The following is a 23,889-nucleotide window of genomic DNA, read 5'->3' on the forward strand; positions in this document are numbered from 1 at the left end:
GTTTCTTAATAAATTTTTTGTTAACTAAAAATCCAAAACTTTTCAAGGGAAATTTCAAGTTTAACAACGCAAAGTTAGCCCATAACAGTAAGCCTATATTTGGCATCAAAAACTTTAATTTCAAGAACGTTAGTTTTTGTAAAAATAAAAAAAATTAGAAGAAAATATTTTTAAAAAAACATTGCTCCAAAATCTTTGGTTAGCAGCCTCGCCAATAAAAAGTAATGGCCAAAACGTTACTCAAGCATCAGTTTTAATTTGGCCCCAGTTTTGAAGTACATTTGAAAAAACAACGTGAAAAGTGGCTTCGCAACTATTTTTCTTTGTATTGCTATAAACGCTAAAATAGAATTTTCGAAAATTGATAAAAACAAAATTTATTTTTGAAAATATTTCGTTGCAATATGTAGCGTATCATGCGAAGATGCCAAATATAACTCAACTTTGATTTTTTTTTCTTTTGCACTTCAGAGTTGGGTTAAAATTTGCTTCAATAAGAACATGCACCGAGGGTTGGTTTAACATTGGGATGTCTGGGTTTTTAAGTATTGGTCCTAGAAGGACTTCCATTATTGAAACAAGATTCCTTTCTATCTAGGACCAATATTAAAAATTATAGACACCCCAATATTTAACCAACATTATAAGCCTATAAGGGACCTAGATAGAAATGATATTACAAAGCTTAAACACTTCAAACTCAGTTCAATATCGGAAACTATTCTAAGCAGGGTATCTGCGCACCTGGAAAATCTTGAAAGTCATGGATTTCAGTATTGAACAAAATTTGTCCTGAAATGTCGTGATTTTTAACTATTTTTCTTTTAAAAAAAATAATGGATTTAGGTCGCCGAAAAATCTTATTTTTAAAAGGGAATTTACACCCCTCCCCCTCCAATTTCATGAAGTTCCGAATATCTAAATTCGTATCAAAATCCCCATTCATAGTTATATCTTATTAAAATATAAAATGTTTTTATCCTGTTCTTTAAAAATTATGGTGTTCTTTCAAAAAATGAAAGAAAATACATTATTTCTAGAGTGAATTTATCTTTTAAATTTGTGTGATTTCAAAATTTTTGTTATTTTTTATTTTATCAATTTAAAATTCTAGCTAAAACAATATTTAGTGGTTGCTCTTTGTGATATTCTCTCCATTCAGCTCTTTATTCAAATTAAGTAATCTTTTTAAAAAGGAGTCATCTCGATTTACTTTTCAAAAATATTAAGAAATCTTAGATGAAAAATCATCTGCTGGAGGGTCTCTACTACTGGGGACATAACTGTAGAAATTTTTCCTTAAACGTAATTGCATAGTTAAATTTAATTATCATTTTAATTTATAATTTGTTAAACACGACAAGAAGAAAAATCAATATCGCTAAGAATAATTGAGCAAAACATTTTTTTAACCTGTGAAATAAAAATCAAGAAACTAAACTGGAAGATAAGTTTAAAACGGAAGATAAGTTTAAGGATAAAAACTTTTTACTTTACAAATAAAAATTGCACTAAAACATAAGCAGAGGAACATTGTTTGAGCCAGCAGTGACTGCTAGTTTTCATCTCCAACCCAGTTTGTAGTTTGCAGAGTCTGCTTATTGGTTTGGTAAACTGCTACACTCATTGACTTCAGGAAAAATAGACAGCTTCTCTTCTTTGGCTCCATGGTCAACCTATCAAACATTGTTTTGCTAGTGTGAGGGAAATTCGTGTTTTGTCTATCTACGAATTAAAAAGTACCAAAATAATTAGTGCAAATTAATAAGTGTAGATCATCGTGGAATAAAGTGTTTGATACCTAACCATCACATTATTGTTTAACACTACATATATTAAACATTTTTATTAAAGATTTAAATGTTTACAACTCGTTTCATTTATGAGCATGGTAGCTAGGTTGAGATATTGATATTTTTTTTTTACAAACTAATATAACTTTATTAGGAACAAAAACAAACACATAAATACAAAGAATATATATTCGTCGTCAAGAGGCCTGTCCAGGCGACAAAGAAAAGTAATACAATAAATTTAAATTAGAAATTTAAAAAAAAGGGGGGGATATTACAATTATGAATTATTTTGCTCATCACAAGACCTCATATATTGTTGAACACTGTAATAATAGAAAGAAAACATGAAACTATATAAAAAAATTCATTATCCATGTACATTAAAGCATAATAATATTTATAACTTTAACATAAAATTATTTTTATAAACTTTTCGAAATGAAAAAAAGAATGAACAACCTTATTTAATAATTGTGTTTTTTGTTCTCACTGCCCCTTATCTCTTGTGAAGCAAAACGATATTTTCGAATTTTATTATTACCATACCTGCCAAGTGTTTTGCTTTACTCCTGTATTTTACGACTATAACCTGTCAACCCATATATTCTAAAATTTCTCGGTATTTTCTGAAGAAAGTTTTTTTTTAAAAATTTTACCCAATAAAATATCCGCTGATGGCAAAAATATTTCTCTTATTCCTCAACAGATAGTGCTATTGCTAGCACTGCAGTACGTTGAGTGTTAATAGTTTAAGTACTCCTTGTAGTCAGGCTAATTGTTGGACGTTTTCGTGGTTTTCCTCTCTATGTAATGCAAATGCGGGTTAGTTCCTTCAAAAAGTTCTCCACGAAGGCAAATTTTGCCCAGTTCTTGATTGATCTAGGAGTTCCAATGTCTTCTAGATTGGGTTCAAAATGACAAGGATACAGAGTTGAACATTAGAAGCCGTAAACTTAAAATTGGATTGGCTGTTTAACAAAATAATTTATAAATAATGGTTTAAAAAATCATCTTTAGATTAAGATTTATATACATATCATTTTGCTAAATGTAAGTTCTTATATTATTTTCAATTTTAAATCTCTCGTTTTGACTTACATGATTATGCATGATGTATCAAAACTTTACTCGTAGCCTAATAAATGTCGATAGTAAAATATCTGTTATTTTATTTGTTCAATGTTGTCAGGTATGTATTACATTCATGTGATTGATCATTGTTTTGAAAGTATATACAATTTATTTTGCAGCTGCTGTCAGTTCCTTGGCTTAGTTTGGCACTCACTGTGAGGAGTTTCTCCCAAATATTTTAGTCCTTTCTGCAGAGGAGCCTCCTGGATTGTGATGATGAAGTGAGAGACAGAGCAACCTACTATTTAAATATCCTAAATCAGAAGCAAAAAGGAATTTACTCCTAATTCATATTAAATGGTACATCTCTTTTCTTTATTTAATTTATAAATAAAGCTTTGAAATTTATATTTGCAATAGTTTAGTGGAAGTAGGTATGAAGTGATGTTTTAAGAAAAGCTTAATTTTTTAGTGCAGAATCAACTATGCCAGAAATGGTTTCCAAATAGTAAATATGTACAGTTTCCTAATTATCCAGGGTTTCCACTTCACAGGGGAAATACAGGGAATTTTAAAATCACCTGAAATAACAGGGAATTTTATTTTTTTATCTACAATTTTGGAAAATACAGGGAAGTTAGTTTCTTTTCGTCTCTGACAAAATGGTGACCCACTCAATGCATAATCTGTGAGATAGGATGATATTCCAACTATACTAAACTATTTCATTTACTATAGCATTATTTAAATATGTTCATCTGTTCCTTTTTTTATCTTAGTTTTTCCAGCAATTAAAACTAGCATAGTTAAGACTAATATAGCTCACACAAGAGCACAGTAATTGCATTTCCTTTTATGATATTGTCTATAATGCATGGTGCATAGCGTTTTTTTTAAAGTTCTTAAAGGTGCTTATTTAAGATTTTCGTTTTTTTAAAAGCAATTAAAACTGCTTTTTTCATGAGGTAATTTTAAAAAGTGCTTAACTTTCCCTTCTCGAAGATTTTTTCTTCTTTACCATGTTGCTTTTCGCTGCGTATTATGTAAAAGCTTGGTTTTCACATTGTTCTATTCAACGTTTTCATAATTCATTCAGCCACAATTCGTTTCGGCATGCTGTTTGTCCGTAGCGTATAATAGCACCCATCATGATGACATATTTGATGAAATACTTGGGGGTCTGCATGTGCGTCTACTGAGCTGAATTAGTTGAGATTCTTGCACTCTCATGTACAACTCTGTTGCATTTTCTCAAGATATTCTCAATTTCAGGCGTCATTTTCCACTCTCTGATGAAATGAAAAATCTCTCAATCTTTTTATGGTGGCTAATATAATCAAAAAAAGAGTTCTTTGTCAGAAACTGGTTATTATGATCATGTAAAGTCTTTGAAAATTCTTTTGCATATAGTGCTTAAAAATATTTTTTGAGTGCTTAAAAAAAGTAATTTAAAGATGCTTATTTTTTTATGGGAGATTTGGCTACGCATCCTACAATGTGCACAGAGAATTTTTTTCTTCCCAGATTTGAGTGGAAACCCTTTTAAAGTTTTGAAATTTAAATTAGCAATAGTTTAGAGAAAAAAGATTTGAATATACAAGGTTATATTTTGAAAAAGCACAATTGTTTAGTTTAAAGATGGTTCCCAAAAATGGTTTCTAATGTGAACAGTTACCTACTAATGCTATATTGTTTCAAGCTGATGTTACTAAATCCACGTAAATGCTGTTTGTCTTCTTTCACTAACACATGAAGTACACATCTGTACAGTTTCTATTAAAAAGAAATTAATCTTAAATACAAAAGTATGGTTGAAAGCAATAGATAGGGTAAAAGTTAACTGTTGGTTCTTCCCCTGTTAAATAAGTCACATTAAGGTTTCAGTTCATTTAAACTAACAATGTGGGGATTTGTAGTTTAATGGTTAGGCTATCCACTTTCAGCAGTTGTGGGGGGGGGGGGGTCAAGTTTCAGATGGGCATTTGATTTTTATCTCTAGATTTCTGTTCTGAGATCCATTTGGTATATTTTATTCAGTTTATATAATATTTTAATTTAAATTATTTAAAAAAAATTTAAAATTCCAAAAGCAAAAAAAAAACTAAGTATTTAATATGTGGATTTTTTTTTAAATTGTCGTCTAAAATTTTTTGATAAACTAACTGAATTTTTTTCAATTTTATAATAAATAATTTAAATTTTTATTAAATTTAATTATGAAAATGTAGACAAAAGTATGTTGGACTAGTTTTTAAAAAAAGGGAAACTATTTGTTACATAACTAGAAAATCATTCTATTAAAAATACAAAATTTATTTCGAATGCATTCTGATTATTTGAAATTCAATGGATTATAGTTAAGTAATAAATAGTCCTTTTTATCTTTTTTAAACAAGCGTGATAATATAGTTTTGTTTAGATTTTCATAATTAAGTTTAATGAGAACTTAAATTTATTATAAATTTAAAAAAATTTAGTTATTAAAACATATTTATTACAACTTTTTAAAAAAAATATAATCCTTAGGTTTTTAATTAAAAATATTGAACATCGATTCATTTTTTTTGCTCTTATAAATTTTAAGTTTTTAAAAAAATTATTTAAATTCAAAAATAACTTATAAATTGAATAAAATATTGTAAAAAAATATCCACTTGCGAAATGATAGTTGATAAATTCTTTCTCCTCAGGTGTGATACAAACCCCCGACCTCTCTTGTATAACTTGAACAGACTAGCATTTACACTACAAACCATAATGAGCTGGAAAGTTTGTTAGCTTAAGATTAACTGAAACTATGATGAGGCATATTTTAACCTAGGGGCAGAGCTGGCAGCTAATTTTTACCCTGTCTAAGGTTTTCAACTCTGCTCTTTAAATGTTCCACATGATTACAATAGCTCCCTTTAATTTCTCATCAACACATTTTTTTTAAGGTTTGTCAATTGCTATAGTTGGTTTGGAAAAATCTTTGCATCAGTACACATTTAGAACCTTCAGAATTGCCCTTCGATATCAAAAGTGTGCCCATGGCTACTCAACCTTTGATAGAAAATAAGAGAGCTGGTAAGTTTCTTTCAAATGGAATTTAAGTGTATTTATTATGTGTATGCAGGGTATCTGAGCACCTGGAAAGTCATGAGAAATCATGGAAACTCATAAAGTACGTTATTGAACAAAATTTGTCATGAAACTATTTTTTTACAAAAAATCATCTAAAGTCATGGTTTTTGGTCACCAAAAAAATCTAGTTTTTGAAATGGAATTTACCCCTACCCTTCTCCAATTTTTATGGTGCTGTGAATATCTGAATTTGTAACAAAATCCCTACAAACAGTCATATTTTATTAAATTATGAAATGTTTTCATCATGTTCTTTGAAAATTATGGCGTTTTTTTTTAAAAAAAAACAGAGATGATTGTGCTCCGGAAAAATCCGTATTTTCGGATTTTTCGATAAACGCGATCCTGAAGTTTCCGGAAATCCAAGGTTCAAAAGTTTCAAGAAATTATTGATCACATTTATGCATAAAAAAAATTTATGTTTTATTTAGAAATATTAGAACTCGAATTTATACTTGGCATCACTTTCATTTGTAAGTATTCTTTCGGGTAGAATAATAAATGTGATTATAGATAAAAGTAAACTTATTCATTTAAATTATGCTGCATATAATTATTTAGAATTTCATGTTTTGAAAATAACAATGATTTAAACGCATAAAGACGTTAATTTTTTGAAATATGTAATTAATGACTTAATTGGAGAAATTTTCAGGATTTTTGAGTTGAGCTTTTAATTACCCCTTAAAATATGAAAGAAAAAACATCATTTCTAGAGCGAATTATCTTTTTAACTTCTGTGATTTCAGAATTCTTGTTATTATTACTTTTTTTATGTTATCAATTCAAAATTCTAACTGAAGCAAGCCAGTCATTGACGATTTTTTTTTATTCCGAGATGAGAGCAGAAAAATTATGAGTCCTTTCTTTCAAGTATGAGCAAGAAAAGTATCTTTAGAATATAATTCTGCAGAAAAAAAAAGAAATATATATATTTGCTTTTTATACTTTTTTCAGCTATTTTATTGTTTCAACACTTTCAATTATCTGTTTTATTAAATTTGAAATCTATAAATATGAAGATGCAGAGCATAACAGTTTTGGCTATACCTATAATTTCAAATAATGTTATTGTAATGCTTTTTTAAATTTATTGCTGCGTTTTTTTTTCGGAGAAAATAGTAACTTGGTTAAGTCATGAAAAACTCTTCCAATTAGTCATGGACAGCCATGAATTTGAAAGTCTAAAATGTTGAAGATATCCTGTGTATGTAAGTATGATTATTTGATATTGTTGATTTGTTATTTTCAGATGTTCCCATCATTGGGAAGTCCAAAGATAAAGTTGCTGCTTCACGTCAAGATATATTTGCAGGTGATGTATTTATCCTTATCTTTATTTATTTTAACACTATTTTTTAAAGGTCTTGCTCCAAGAAAAATAAAGCCACAGTATAAGTGCCTTAAATTTTATACTGCATGTGAAACATTCTCCGGTTAATCCGACATTTGTGCCCTTCTCCTTTATTGAATTATTATTTCCACTGCAAGTGATGCTGAAAAAGTTAGTTAATTTGTTTTTCAATAACAATTAATAATTCTGCATACAGCTTGATGCTTATTTTGGCAGCCTACTGCTTCGTAGGAAATAGCTGTCTAATTTGTTTTCCAGATAAAAATTGTGTTTTTCTAGAGCGTCTGGAGTGCATGGTTTCTAAGCTCAATTTAAAGCATATGCCAGTGCACCGGTATAGCAGCTATCATCTTTGATGCATCGGAGCTCTGATTAAGCGGCCAACATGAAAAGACGCACGCCATGTAGCGTTATAAGGGTTTAACTTTTATTTTTTCTGTTTTTATTGTACTTTTTAACGGAACATTTCTGGTAACCAATTGATTTATTATGATTTTGTTTAATGTATATTGATATATAAACCTGTCACAATGGGTTATAGACAACTTAAAACTTGAATGTCTAATAATATGGTAATAAAGAATGAGATTTTTGAAATCTCGTTGAAAAGTTGTAATAACTGCTTAAGAGTCATTAAGATTTACGATAACATCAGAAAAAACTCGTGAAGAAGCTATTATTTAAAATCTCGTGGAAAAGCGTGGAAATAACTATTTGAAAAAAAATCCGTCATTTTAACGATAAAGCTTACAAAGAAAGTGTAGTGAAATAAGATTATTTGAATGCGTGATTCAACTTCAGGATTAATAATATTATCACATTAAAAATTTCAAGATTTTTAAAACTTTGTGAAAATACGTTGTTATAACTGCCGAATAATCCAGAGATAATCGATGAAATCGACAGAAGTAAATCGCGTCAAAAAATGATTAATCAAATATGCGATAGATAACTGACTAGACAAAAAATTGTATTAAACGTTTCGGGATTTTAAAAAATGTAACGATATAGGTAGAGTTGTAACTGACGAAAGAAGGATCGAAACGTCACTTGGATTTACGATGTAAAAAAATTTTTTTTTTAAAAAGCTAGTTTAGAAATGATTACTAAAATTTAAAGTTCGTGTATCGTACTATCGTGTTAAAAATATTGGGTTTCTTTTAGCAATTACAAAAATTGTAATTGTTTATCTTTTATTCACATAAAGGTCCATGTAAGTCTTAATTATTGCAATCTGTTAACATATATAAAAGAAATTCTAATTGCAACTTATTTCATATATTAAATACATTGCTTACATTTCTGTTCTAATTTTATATATAATTTTTAAAAATAATTATCAAACATCTAAGTGACAACATCTAAAGACAATTCCCTTTTTTTTACAAGATAACAAATTTCTGGTATGTTGGGAGTATATGTCGTTTGCGGAAAACGAAACCTAAGATAAAAGCTTTTGAAATTTAAAAAGCATGAAAAAATATCAAGTCTCCAAAATTTTCTATTCAAACCGTTACAGAGTGGGACACTGCTAACTTATTGATTCCAATGCATGTGATGTCCGTGAATCTTAAAATTTCTAGCTTTATGGTATGTTTAAAACAAACATTTTCATCATTTTTTATTTTTTTAAAATACTCTTGAAAAAAATATGTTGATTTTTTTTTTAATTTTTTTCATGTTTTTTTCTGGTTATGAGTATTGTTTTTTAAAAGAAAACTTTAATATGTAAGAAAAATATTATGAAAGAAATGAATATCTATTAATGTCCATCAATTAATGTCCATCTTCACTACTGGTGTATAAATAGAGGCCCTGATTTTTGTAAAATTTTAGGGGTTCAAAAATTCGATATATACAATTTGATATATGGTATTTTAATAATTCTACTCTTGTGTGTTTCTTTAAAAGACAGCACCTTAGAGCGTCCCTTTTATTAATAAGTACTGGTCACATGACTTAGACCTAGTCATATTTAGTTAGTTTTGATAATTGTTACATTTGTGTTTGGTGCAGCATGACCAATTCTAATTCTTCTGTCATTAAGTTTTACATATATTGTAATCCATAAAAAAATAGTTGGTATTATCGACTATATGGGCGTTTATTTTATTTTAACAATTTTTTAATTTTTATTCTCTCCTTTATTGAATGCATTGTATCATATTTCATACATTCAATGGTTTGTGTTACTTTCATTTCATAAGTAAGGGGAAAATTTTCTTGTGGAGTATGATTAAAAATATACACTAAGTGCAAGTGCAGAAAAAAAATTCCATACTTTTTAACTATTAAAATTCTTTTATGAGTCTGGACTTTTCAACTTTATTCGATGTTCAATCTTTTTTTCATGTTCAAAAGGTAGTTTTCAAGTGTTTACTGTAATCAACTTGAAGAAAATAGTGAATGAACTATGAAGTATTCGATATAATCACTTTACTATTTCACAAATGTGCAAGAAGTGCCTGACTGCATCAGAGATGTATAAAAAATGTGTTTTGTTTCAAAAAGTTAGTTTTCAGTTCATACATCATTTAATCCCTCTTCTAGAAACAAAAATGGTTTATATTTCTCAGAAAATATTTGTTTATACAATGATATTTATTAAATTTTTATTATTGTTGTTTTTTGTTATTGAATTGGCAGATGTTAAATTAGTTGGATTATACAAAGTCTTTTTTTAGAGTATAGAAGTTTTGCCATCAGCGATTTACCTGAGTGTTTTTAATTTTGCGTTAAAAAGCAAGTTGTTTTGTGTACTTATATTGCAACTTATAATGTCTTTCAGTACTTGGAACATTAAGTAACACATTAAAGTACTTAGTTAAAGATTGTGATCCAAATAGTGGGGAACAAGATGATGAAGAAGGCTATGAAAATGAATATGTAGTGAGTATTCTTATTTATCTTAAAATGATGGCTCAAGGAATGACTCTATAACAGTTGTGTACATTCCTTTTTGCTGCAATGATGGTGTGTGTATGAATTTTCTATGGAGTGTCTGAACAATATATATCTATGCACGTAAGTTAAAAATGAACAGAAAATATGGAAAATATTAAAGATTAATGAAAAGTAAAGAAGAAAAAATAATGGAATAAATTAAAAAAAAAAAATTTTTAATCTAAATTTTATAGGAATGAATTGGTTATGAGTCTTATTAATATTGGATGAGCTATTTGTTTCGAATCTCGCGCCTAATTTGACTGATTTTTTGAAGAAAAAATAATGAATAAAAATATCGCTTCATCAGCTCACACGATTATGTCCGCAAAAATAGCAAATAGCCTCCTTTTTTAGGATATAATTGTGAGAGCTGATGAGGAGACTATATCCTTTTTGTTTTCCGGCTTTTAAATATATATATATATATATATATATATATTTTTAAATATTTTATTGTAATAATTTCTCCTCTTCTCTTTTCATCAATCTTTAATATTTTCCCTGTTTTCTCTATATTTTGAAGTTATTTTATGAGTTCTATATAATTGCAGCTTATGCGCAGCAAATAAAACTTATTAGTTTTCTTAATTTTCTCTTTTTATCATTTTGTCTTTATTGGGCTATTTATACATATGTATAGATGTTTAAAAGATAAAAATGCGAAGAAAAATATGTTTTAAGAAAGAAAACATTATTAAATAAATTTTAAAAAGAAATTAAAAGCCAGAAAATAAAATAATGAAAGGATATAATTTTGCCATCAGCTCACATGATTATATCCGTAAATGACAGTATTTTATTGTATTAATATAGCCAAAGAAAAACAAAACTTTTTTGTCTTGTTATTGTAATTCATCTCCAAGTAGAATTTATCGTCAGTTGAAATGTTGACAATTGATTAAACTAGATGAGGTGCGGGGGTGATTGTCATCTAGATATACTCCAGATTTCAGGGTTTTTCGTATCATCCCTCCAGGTCTAAACACTAGGAGCAGGACATGTGATTTTTTCAGGGAATTTTCGCATATCTGAAACCCATTGATTTTGAGAAACTTGTATTGGCCATAAGTTTTCCTGGTGGGAGTGCTAGTTTTGTTATAAGTTTTGTTAAAGCAGCGTATGCTCTAACAATTTTGTGAAGTGAGCCTATGTTTTGAGGCGAAATTTCTTTCTAGATTAAGAGGTTGTGAAAGCTTGTTTTAGCCATGTTTTTTCCTGGGTGGGATATGACATCCGTCGTTGAACAGCCAACCCAATTTTAAGTTTAAGACTACTAATGTTCAATGTAATTTTGAACCAATCCAGAAGACAAGGAAACTCCTGGATCAGTACCCCCAGAGGTTTTGAATTGTTATGGGAACATGGAGGATTTTGTGACTTGACAGATTTAACGTGCGTCAGTCACCATTTACTACATGGGGAGTTTTCGGCAGGTGGGGATTGAACCCACGACCTTTTGGACATGGACCCAGTGCCCTACCAACCAGGTTATCCCGGCTAGGTGGGATATTGAAATTTTTTGTTGTGCCAACAATTTTCTACAATTTTGGGCAACATTTTATAGTTTTTCTGTAGTAAATTAGCTAAACCTTATTTTGGCCATAATTTTTTTATATTTTTGGTTGGGCTAACAAGACTGTTAGGATAACTATTTCCTACAATGGATGGATATTTGAAAGCATTATTCCAAAATTTTAAAGCAAAAGTTATCTTACTCTTATTTTTCCTATAACCTAATTTTGGTTGATGTGATAATGAAAATTTCCGTTGGGATGACAATTTTGTTCAATGAGGTAATTTCTGGAGGTGAAATTAAAACTTGCGTTTTCTAGGTGAAAATTAAGGTAAATTTTGCGTTGATTGTTCTTAGAGTCCTGCAGTGGACTGATCGTAAGGACTTGGTTCCCAGTAGAACACCGAAGTCAAGCATCACTGGCGGCGGTCAGTAAGTGGGTGGTTGACCACTTTAATCAGTCTGCGTAGGGACCGAGGGTGTGCGGTATTGGTACTCGTTAAACTGTTCTAACGTAAAGTGCTCGACTTTGCGTGCAGGTCGTTGGGCAACCGAAGCGGGGGTGCCATCTCCTCTGCAGAGGATCAAAATTGTGATAGCTTGTCTTCGGATCATCCTCGGAAATGTTTCCCAGACCGTCGCCTATAGCCCATTGGCAGCTCTAGTGTGACGTAAATGAACTGAATTCTGCGTCTTACAAAAGACAAATTATGACAATCAACGCTTATAAAAAATTGTAACGATTAAGAGAGAAAAAACTATCATAGTTTTCCCTAAATATTAAGTAAATTAAATTAATAGAAATTATTAAATGGCTGGAAAAAAGTAAGAAGAATATACAAATACTTTACTTGATTTTCGTCTATATTTATTAAGCATTTTAGAGCAAATTATCAACGTTTCATGTTAGCTTACATAACATACTAAAAAACAGTACGATTAAGAAAAAAGTTTACATTTATTGAAGTAGATAGAAACAAAAAATTACAAGTAAAGAATTTAAAAAAAGAAAAAAAAACAATTCTAAGAATCTCAGTTTTTCATATTACCACAATTTCAGGAAAAACTAGCCATAAAAGATTAAAATTCTAGTATAAACAGTTAAAAAAACAGCGTCATTATATAAACAGACATAATAAAAAAATTAAGGAAAAAGAAAAAATGGAACAAAATAATTCTTAATTCTTAAAACAAAACTTAAAAGTAAAAAATTTTAGAAAAAAGCGATGATAGAAAAAGTTTATCAAAAATAAGACCTAAAAAATGCGCTTGAATAAAATCGCCGTTGAAAGTAGTAATTTAGAATTTAATTCTAATAAAAAAAATTTATAATTCTCTTAAGAAACCTTAATCACTGTAAATCTCGCTTTTCGTATTACCACAAGTGGGGAGGATTAAAAAAAGAATAGTTTTATTCGTCATTAAATTTTTTTTATGTAATCTTGTAACGTTTACGAATGAAGTTGATAGAGCGTTGAACTAGGGCTCGAAATACCGCCCGTCCTCGGCAGTCAAAAATTCCCAGCTGACAACGAATTACTCGAATCCGACGTCCACGTGGACTGCCATTTTCCCGTTAATGTTCGTGACACATTTTCAAATTTTATTTTCTTGGAAGAGTCTAGCGCCTCACTTCTAAAATGACCCTCAAATCTAGAAATCCCGTTAATTCCTTCGTCAGACCAAATGCACATGCTCACGTAATCGGTAAACAAAAGAAAAGTTGCTTGTGATTGTGCATTTGTACTTCTAACGATGAACTTACAAAAAAACACAATACGTACTGGTCTTAAGCAAAAAGCGTTAAACGCAATCATGAATATCTACCTAAATGGAAAACCGATTTCAGATTTCTGTGCAGAAACCCCTGTAAATCATTGGAGAGTAATAAATAAGAGAAAATTATATTTTTATTTATTTAGAAGCTACGGGTTAGTTTCAAAGGAGGACGGGTACATTATTGGACAAGCCGTCCTCGGGGACGGGTAAAATTTCTGAGTTTTTTCGAGCCCTGAACCCATGTCCAAGTGATCGTGAATTCGATTCCTAACCACCAAAGGCTCCCCGTACAGTAAATGGTGACTAGTGCACGTTAAATCTGACGGGTCACAGAATCCTCCATGTTTCCTTAACAAATCATACTTCTAGAGGAACTGAATTGGAAATATAGTTCTCTGGTTCAGGTCAAAATTATGATCAGTAGATGTATGAATGGATCCACCCTTCAAACGGGCTTCGACGTGTGTGTCTGAAGTCGCATTCTTGATCATAGATGGCTCCCTGTGCTTTAAAATTCATTTAGTTTCACCCAGCAGGCTTTCTGGTATACGCACTTTGCATTAGATACAAAACCAACAAGATAGCTTGGAATGAAAATTTCGGAGAAAATAGCATCTCTCTCGCGTTATTACAAGAAGTCGAAATCATTGGTTTTGGAGCACATGGCGCAATTTTGGTGAAAAAAAGCTCCAGGGGCAGGCATTCGTTCCATCGCCATATTTTATATATTCAGTTTCCCTATGGCTGGTGGCGACTGATCTTTATGTTTAGAGGGCTAACTTAGATTGACAGAGGTATGGAAAAAAATTGAACGCATATAGCAGTTTTGTAATGAAATTTTTCTTCGAACAATTTAATAATAGTGACTACATATTCATATGTGTTGCAAATTTATTATTATTTTAAAAGGCTGATATTTTATTCATATCTTATTGATTACTTTGCATTTTATAGGACAGGATGTTGTCTTTATAATGGAGAGTAGTATTTTGGGATTCATCATAGATCTGGTAAGAATTATACTCTACAACTTCAATATATTTTCGGACCGTTCAATTATAACGAAAGCATCTAAAGTCAGAAAGGGATTTGCTCACTTTTTCGGGCAGAGTTTGAGAAAGATTATGAGCGATGTCTTATAAAGAAAATTGAAATTATTTCATGCTCAAATTTACTAATATAGCATAACTTACATATGTTATGAATATTTCAAATGCATCTTGTATTTGTATAACGTGTAAATTTGGTTTAAAGGTGCGACAAGTAAGCCCCCTGACAGTTCCTACACTCTTCAGATTTCTAACTCTGTCCCTAATTATGAGCATTGTTAACATGCGGCACTAAAATCCCATTATTTTTATAGTTTGTACTCCAAGAGTTGGCACTTGGTTCCGCCTTCTTCGCGTGGTATCCGGCGATACTAATTCGCTTTTTTTTGGGAGAGGGTTGTAAACAATCCTGAAAAAGGTTGCTATTTGGCGATAATATGACAAAAATATTTCTTTCGCAATCTTTATGTGCATTTTTTTCACATTAATATTTCATAAATTTGATGATATTTCTCTCTTTCGAGTGAATAGTTTGACCTTTTTGATATAATAGCAAAGTACAATAATAACGTATAATAGCAGAGGATAAAGCGAATTAAGTGACTGAAAAAGAATTCGATGTTTGCGTTTGGGCACGCTTTAAGGTTCGTTTCAATTTCAAGCGCGGTAATGTTTCTCCTCTTACTCTCACCCGAAAATTAACTCTCCATCCGAGGAGGTAGAACTAAGTGCCAACTCCTGGTGAACGAACTGTAGTTCGGATCACAAGTTTACTACAATCGACTTTCGTTGTAGTGAAAATTTTCGTTGGGATGACAATTTTTTTAATGGGTGAGTTTTGGAGGTAAAATAGAAACTTACTGCTTCTTGGTATAAAAATTAAGGTAAACTTAGCTTTGATTGTTTTTGGAATCCCTAGTGGTCTGATCGTAAAGACACGGGTCCCAGTAGAACACCGAAGTCAAGCATCTCTGGCTGTGGTCACTAGGTGACCACTTTGATCAGCCTGCGTAGGGACTGAGGGGGCACGGTACCGGTTCTCGTTAAACTGTTCTACCGAAGAGTGCACGACTTCACGTGCAGGTCGTTGAGCTACCAAATCAGGGGAGTCACCCTCTCTGCAGGGGATCAAAATTGCGATGGCACGTCTTCGGATCATTCTCAGGGATGTTTCCCAGACCGTCGCCAATAGCCCATTATGCAGCTCTAGTGCAGCGTTAAATAAGTACCTACCTTGTTTTTGGATTATTCCTATAATTTTCTATAATGGGAAAACATTTGAGCGCGAAATTCAAGATTGAAGTTTCTAAATAATAAATTGGCTGAAATTTGTTTTAGTTAAAACTAATTTTGCAGATGTTTTTGTAATTGTTGTTTTTATAATTTTGTCGCTAACAAATATTTACGTTAATGTTATGATTTTGATGAAGGGACAAATGCGTAGAGGTGAAATTTCAACGCGTAGTTTATTGATCAGGAATCAGTTAAAGCATGTTTTGACCATAACTTTTTTATTTGATAATTTTGCAAAATTCAAGTTTTATTTTCTATGCTATAAAATAGCTAAAGTTTTCCTTACTTTTGTTGGATGAGATTCCGTTACTTTTTGGTGCTAACGTGTGTTAACGAATTTGTACAATGCGCTGACATTTGGAGGCAAAATTCTAGCTTGCGATTTTTAGAACATAAGTTAGCTATAACTTGTTTTGCTTAGCTGACAAACTTAGGTTATCGTAGACTTGTCATAAAAGTGCTCATGTAATCTAATTCTTACAGTATTTGTTTTCAAACATATAAATTATACCAGTAGACGAATATTAATTATGCAAATCAACGGTACTAAATTTATTAATCATTTTTTTATTTAAAATCCTTTTGAAATAATAATTACTTATATGAAATCTAATTGTTTCCCATACATTTTACAAAATCGATTGTTTTTATGATGAGATTAAGTTACGTAATAGAATTGATCGGTATTTTGTAAGACCGATAGTTTTATGGAGAATTTCAACTTCATGCTACATCAATTTTTATCTTTTTACAAATATAACGAAAACTTCTAAATTTATTTTTTCTGACAAAGAGGGAGGAAGATAACAAGCAATGCTTATGAAAGATACAAAATTTCCCCTCATTTTTACAGACTAACGACTTACTGCAATGAGCTAATGTTATACACTTGCCGCCGGGCCGTGGTTTTCTTCTCCATGTAACGCAAATGTTGGCTAATTCCATCAAAATTTCTTCACTAAGACTAATTTGTCCCAATGCTTGATCGTATATTGTAGCTGAGACTGGTAGTGAATTCAATGTTCAACGCCGGACTTTAATATAAATTGAGATAATGTTTAAAGGTAAAATATTAACTTAGGTCAAAAGTTATCTAAAACTTATTTTGACAAGAACCATTTTGTCACTTATCGTTTGACGATAAAATACAAATTTGTTGTTTTATGTTTAAGTGCTATAGGTTCTTGTCTAGTTTATAGGTTTTGTGATTTATTTTTTGCGAGAAAGAATAGCTAAAGCACTGTTCCCTATTATATATTATACCACTAAGCCAAATATTCGATTTGTACATTGGATACCGAAAACTATCCTAACAATTTTATCCTTCTTAGAAAAATATATATATAGTTGATTCTGTAGATTGCGTGATTGCCATTATTTAAAAATTGAAATATGAAATATAAGATAAAAAATTTTCTTTAAAAATATGTAAAATTTTATCTAAAGGTAAAATTATTTTTAAACTCCTTAACATTGGTATACATTACAAATGAGAAAAATAGTCTTCATATATTTAATATTTGTTTATTAAGACCTGTTAATAGAATGTCACTATATTTTAAACCACAAGGTTTATAAATTTATTAAATTACCAGTATTTATATGTTTATCATTTTATAAAGAAAATATTTGGGATAATATAGCAACAAGTTACACTTTATTTTTTCCAAATGTGACATTTCTGCATCAAACTGTTCCTATTAATTGTTTGGGAAGATTCTTTCAACATATTTCCCGAAGTTCCATTTAATGACAACAAATATCGAATATATCTTTTCACCTACACAGAAAACCGCAAACGTTACATCGCGAGAAAAACCATGAAAACCTTTTATGATTAGCCCAACGGTAAAGTGATTTAACACATGACCCATTTACAGGGATGATATTTTATTTAAAATTTCTGGTCGGTGGAAGCCGGCAGTAGAACCCATATAAACCAGTCATCGAACCCAAGAAACCAAGAGGAAATTCTTTTTTTTTTTGCTGAGCCAACGTGACTCGTTTTACAATTTTATTTTATAACCATCGTTGTACAATCGACCCAATGTTGGACTTATGAACTAACTCATGATTCGTCTGCCACTGCGGATACTTTACGCCAGCACTGTGATCGATGCGAGCTAGGTGCGGAATTCGAATCGACTAGCCATCACCGGGATTCGAACCTTGTTCACCTCATTGGAAGGCCAGCACTCTATCCCCTGAACCATCACGGCATTAAAACTATGTCTTACATATTGCCTTTAAATATACCAACTGTGCGATTTTCCTATTAATTTTTTAGTAGTAACATATTTAAACACGCCGTGAATAACTGGAACTGTGAGTAACAATTAAGTATAAAACTATACTTCGCAAGAGCTTAAAGTTGGTAATGAGTAAAAGCCAACATGAGAGAAAAAATATAATTAATTGATTAGATCTTAGGGTCCTAATCAGCCACTTAGCAAAGCAAAAATTTTCAACGCCCTTTAAAAAAGAAGTATTTGAATTCTTTTTTGCAAATTGTTTACTAGATTTGATATGATAATTTTTTTATACTGTTAAGTGTTATTAACTAATTATCTCACATAAACATTAATTTCGTGGCTAATTGTTCCTTACTATAAGGCTATAAATTTTTAACAAAAAATTGCACAACAGTTTGTTTTTCAAAAAAAGATAAAAGCGTTGAAATTCAGAAGTAAATCCTATTCGGTTGCGAAGAAATATTTACAAAAGTTGAAGTATTTGGGACGTTTTCGTTTTGTAAATTTTTCTCTAAGGCCATATTGAGAAGACAAATTTTAGCTTGATCATTAATTTTTTTTCTCCAATGCTCACCTTGATAATGGCCTAGGTCATACAGGCACCTGGCAGATTTGTTGGCTACTCTTTCATGGGTACCTTATTAGGTGGGCCAACGTTGTTCCTTCAGTAAGGACCGATAGTACAGAGAAGGAAAGAACTTCCATGCCTTGTCCGTGATTCGAACCCATAACCTCTCTGATGCAACGGTAATTCCCTAACTCTTACACAGGCCGGTCGGCGCTTGATCTTTAAATAACGTAAATAAAAATTGCAATTTCTAATTCTTTTCAAAATAACGTGGTTCTAGAAAATAAACCTACTTTAAGTAATAAAAAGCTACTTTAAGTAATAATTAGGCTCAATGTGATGTCAAAGTCATAAACTCAGCTAATACGGTGAAATGCAGGAATTTTAAACTTTTTCATTTTTTTTTTAAATGATTCCGTCTTTGAAACGTTTGATACCTTCTTTTTTCATGATATAAATCGTTGGGATAAAATAAGTACAAAAGCAACTAAAAATTTATCATGGAAAATAATATTTGGAGAATAATATCTCCATAATGAACCATCTTTAGAAATAAAAAAGAAAATATTTTGATTTACTCGTATATGGAGACATATACAAATAAAGTATTGTTTTTTTTTTCTTTCAATTTTTGGCACCCCTTTCTCTCCCCCCTCACTCCTAGTCACAAAAATCAAGCAAATCTTATCCTATGATTACGTAAGAAAGTAACAACACACCACCTGGATCTAACTTTGAGTTTTCCTGAAGTAATATAATTTTAGCTAAAAACATTAGGTAGGGTATTTCAATTGATTTTATAAAAGTTTGGGAAGAATATTCTTTAGAAATATTTCCTGATTTTCCTGAAATGGTTATAAATGGTAACATAAAAGTGATTTGAGTCCAACTTTTTCCTTATTCGTACTGAACTTCTGTTTTAAATGTGATGTAATTTTAATTGTAATTTTCCCTCAATCATTGTTCTACTTTTTATATTTTTTTTAATTTTTAAAAATGATGTGATTTAAATGCCTTACGTAGGCGTTGCTCGTTTCCCGCGTGCTACTTGTCACAAAAAAGAAAGTAAATCACAAATCTACATCCCTCTTATATCATAAAGTTTGAAAGATCCCTATGAAGCCGGGATGAGTCAGGGGATAGAGCGTACGCCTTTCAGTGAGATGAACCGGGGTTCGATCCCGGCGATGACTGGTCGATACGAATTCCGCATCCCGCTTGCACCGACCACTGTGATGACGTGATATATCCTAAGTGTTAGACAGATCGTGGGTTAGATTCCCCTTACCGTCTGGCTAACCGTGGGAGGTTTTCGTGTTCTTCCTCTCCATATAACGCAAATGGGGGTTTGTTCCATCAGAGTCTTCCAACAAGGCAAATTTCTCCCAATACTTGATCCAGGAGTTTCCTTGTCTTCTGGATTGGGTTCGAAATTACGAGGCTATGGAATTGAACATTTGTATTCGTAAACCCAAAAATTGAATCGGCTGTTCAACGACGGTTATAAAATAAAATATAAAATAGAAAGGTTTCTATAGTGTTGCATAAATATTTATATAATTTTAACCAATGTGTCGTGTTTTTTCAGGTTTTGGACACTATATGGTATACAAATCCATCTAAGAGTCGATGTCTTAGATTATTAAAAGTAAGTCATGTAAAATATAATCTTCATGTTCTTATTAAACGGCATTTATATAAGTTTTCAAAAAAATAAAAAGAATACGCAATAAAGATATATATTAATAGCGAACATAGTTTCGTATACATAAAAGAAATTACATTTAAGACTTGCCACATATCTGAAAAGAAGACAACATATATTAACGACATAAAAAAACTGTATTTTTAGTCAAGAAAATGTATGAGGCTTTCTAATTATGTTAAAACCATTTTTTAAAAAAACAAGAAATTTCATAACGGAAAAAAGCCACGATATAAGCAGATTAAAATAATTATTTTTTCTGCTGAAAGCATTTAATATCTTGACGTAGACTTAAGAAAAATAGGTTAAAAAAACTTTAATCAATGAATTATAAATAACAATTGTAACTTTAGCGTCGTGATAGGGAATAAGGTTTTCTAATAATGATAATAAAACCATTTCGTGATTCATCCCCTGTAGTATTAAATAATTTAAGTTTTATTGAAATGTCTCGATAAAAAATGGTACATTCTCCAATTAAAATAAAGCTGTTTCTAAAAAAATTGCAATGTAGCGAATAATAAAATTAATTGAACTTAATACTATCATAACTGTCCTAAAATGCGATAAAAAAATAAAGATAAAATCTTGTTTATAAATAAGCAGAAGTCATTTTGTCGTATCTTCGAATATGGGTTAATTTTGCGTGAAAAATGATCAATGAATTTCAGATGCAAATGTCTTACTACATCGTCTAAATAATAAATGATGCGTAATCAAAGTATGAAGCTAAGCGTACAATTAAATAAAGAATAAAATTTAATATTAAGCGCTAAATAAAAATTGCATACAATAAATGCATAAAACATAAAGTAAAGCGAAAATATAAGGTGTAAAATATTTAATGAAGTAAAAAGAAAGCTTAATATGAAGTAATACTTAATACATTGAGTAGCAATTGTAACAGAGAATAAAGAATAGTAAAGTTTGAAGTATCAGGGAAATTTAAAGCGTAATATATGAAGTATAAGATAAAGTGTTACGTAAAGAGTGAGATATAAAGTGAAGCAAAAAATAAATTTAAAAAAGAGTCACGCGTAAGTAACTGAAAGCGCAAAATATGAAAGTAAAGCTTAAAGTAAAAAGGTGATGGTAAAAATCTGAAAGAATAAAAAGGGAAATATAGAAAAAAAAGTAAAGCATAGTAGAAAGTATATCGTAAAGTAATGTGTAAAACATAAAGAAACTCGTAAAACGTATAAAGTGTAAACTCAAGTAAAGCGTGTAGTATATAGTAAAAGTGTAAAAAAACGTGTTAAATATAAAATAAAATAGAGAATAATATAAAGCAGAAGATATAAAAAAAAACAGCTATGTGTAAAAAATGAAATAAAGTAAATATTGAACTATAAAGCAAAGCGTAAGGTAGAAAGTATATTATATTTTTGAAATATAATAAAAAGGAAAGTGTAAAGTAAAGAAGACACAAAAATATAATATAGTAAAAAGTACAGCTTAGTACAAGTATTAAGTAAAACAAAATGTGGTATATAAATTAAATCATAAAATGTAAAGTAAAGAAAACAGCTAGTAAAGTATCGCGTAAAGTAAAAAGCGGAAAGCATAATGTGAAAATTGTGTACACTAAAATGTAAGTGTAGAGTTAAATGTAAAGTAAGATGCGTGTCAGGTAGAAAGTATAGCTAACGATAGAGTATAAATTATAGTGTAAATTAAAGTATAATGTAAGACTAAGTTTTGACTAGTCTAGTCTAATTTTGACTGAAACTAATGTAAGACCAAGATTAAACCAAGTTTAAAATTACGTGTAAAATATAAAGTTTAAAGTAAAGAGTAAAATATAAAGAGAAAAGTAAACTAAAGCAGAAGGTCAAATAAAACGTGAAGTATAATTTACAGCCTAAGATATAAATTGAAGTGTAAAATTAAGTGAAGTGTAAAATGTAAAGTAAAACGAGAAATATAAACTATAATGTAAAGTATGAAGTCAAGTGCAAAATTTAGCGTAAAGTCTGAAGAGTAATGTGAAACATATGAAAATATAAAACCATATATAAAAGTTCAGTAATAAGTAAAGAGATTGAAGAAAATATTAAGTAAACTGAATGAGTTAAAATAAATTAAAATTAAAATGTTACTGAATTGTCTTAAACCTGTAATGTTTGGCTTCATGGAAATTTTTTATAAGTATGTGAAGGAATCGGTCATTTTTTTCCTCATTGTAGAGAGTCGATGTTATTGGAATAATAAAGGAGTCAGAGATATTGAAATATGAGAGAATAATTTAAGGTAGAATTTTTATAAGAAGGTAATTTCAATACCACATGTTGAATACTTGATATATGAAACACGTTTATGAAACGATTCATCTTTCGACTAACAAGTCTTACGAAAAATGGTGAATAGCACTTTTGGGATTCATTTTCAAATTTCACAAATCAAGTCGCATCGAGGTATTATGAAATAAATATATCAAATTGAATTTAGTGAATAATTTCTTAAACATACAAAAATTGTTTGTCTTTTGAACAAGTAGTAATAATGCTCTTAGTACCATTTACAACATTTAATCAGGCAAACAATAAGTAAATTCCGTGCTGATAGAGAAGCAAAAGAAAAGGATATGTGTAAATATGACGCTTAATGGAAAGTAAACGTTTTAATGTATAAGAAGTATAACAGAGTAAGAGTAAAGCATAAAAAGTTATAAACATATAAGAAAAATAAATGTGAAACAAATTACATGATGAAAAGAAACACGTAAAATCTATTGCGTATAGCACGTAAAAGTAAAAGGAAGGTATAAGGAAAATTAACCCATAAAATTGCCCGCTAAAGAAAAGTGAAGCACGGAAAATTTAAAAAAGAAAAATAACGCTTAAAATTTAATTAAAATTTTTACAAAGAAAAATAAATGCCTAAAAACTATGCGTAAAGTAACGCGCTAAAAAGTAAGTTATAAGAATGATATGCACGCAAAAGTAACGCAAGAGAAAATAAACGCGTTAATTTAGAGCTGAGGAAATGTGAACGCATAAAAGATACGTAGAAAAGAGGAAAAAATAATGCGTGGACAGGAAAACTCGAAAAAATAACACGTTATAAAAAGTAAAGCATAAAATATTTTTTTAAAAAATCTATAAATGATATATATAGTACATAAAGTAAGCCTTACGCTTTACTTTTTTGTAAAGCATAAAATTTGCGAAAATTATTAAAAACACATCAGAGAAAAAGATGCATAATAAAATTTATTTAAAACCGCTTAATTAAACACTAAAGTTACGCTTCAGAAAGTAGAGGCTTAAATATAAAGCGTATTAAAATATTAAGTGACTGAAGTAGAAAAACGTGTAAAAGTAAAGTATAAAAAATAACCATGTAAAAATGACGCATAGAATAGCATGCAAAGTAAAGCATGAGAAATGTAATGAGATAAATTGAAGCGTAGAACGCGTAAATGTAACGCATAAAAAAGT

At 30.0% G+C, this 23,889-nt stretch overlaps 1 protein-coding gene across 1 annotated transcript in view; it reads left to right on the forward strand.

Moving 5' to 3' along the window:
• Positions 1-23,889, forward strand: part of LOC147801111 (coatomer subunit gamma-1-like) — a 66,408-nt gene that overhangs the window by 15,627 nt on the left and 26,892 nt on the right. Inside the window, exons 2-7 of the mRNA XM_087155852.1 lie at positions 3,047-3,227; positions 5,804-5,933; positions 7,243-7,305; positions 10,133-10,233; positions 14,537-14,592; positions 20,333-20,392. Of these exons, the coding sequence (XP_087011978.1) occupies positions 5,897-5,933; positions 7,243-7,305; positions 10,133-10,233; positions 14,537-14,557 (222 nt within the window). The 5' untranslated portion in view covers positions 3,047-3,227; positions 5,804-5,896 and the 3' untranslated portion in view covers positions 14,558-14,592; positions 20,333-20,392. The remainder of the gene's footprint in view (positions 1-3,046; positions 3,228-5,803; positions 5,934-7,242; positions 7,306-10,132; positions 10,234-14,536; positions 14,593-20,332; positions 20,393-23,889) is intronic.

This window comes from Parasteatoda tepidariorum, chromosome 12 (genome assembly GCF_982258835.1).
Source record: "Parasteatoda tepidariorum strain Cologne lab strain chromosome 12, Ptep-v5.0, whole genome shotgun sequence".
Taxonomy (NCBI): domain Eukaryota; kingdom Metazoa; phylum Arthropoda; class Arachnida; order Araneae; family Theridiidae; genus Parasteatoda; species Parasteatoda tepidariorum.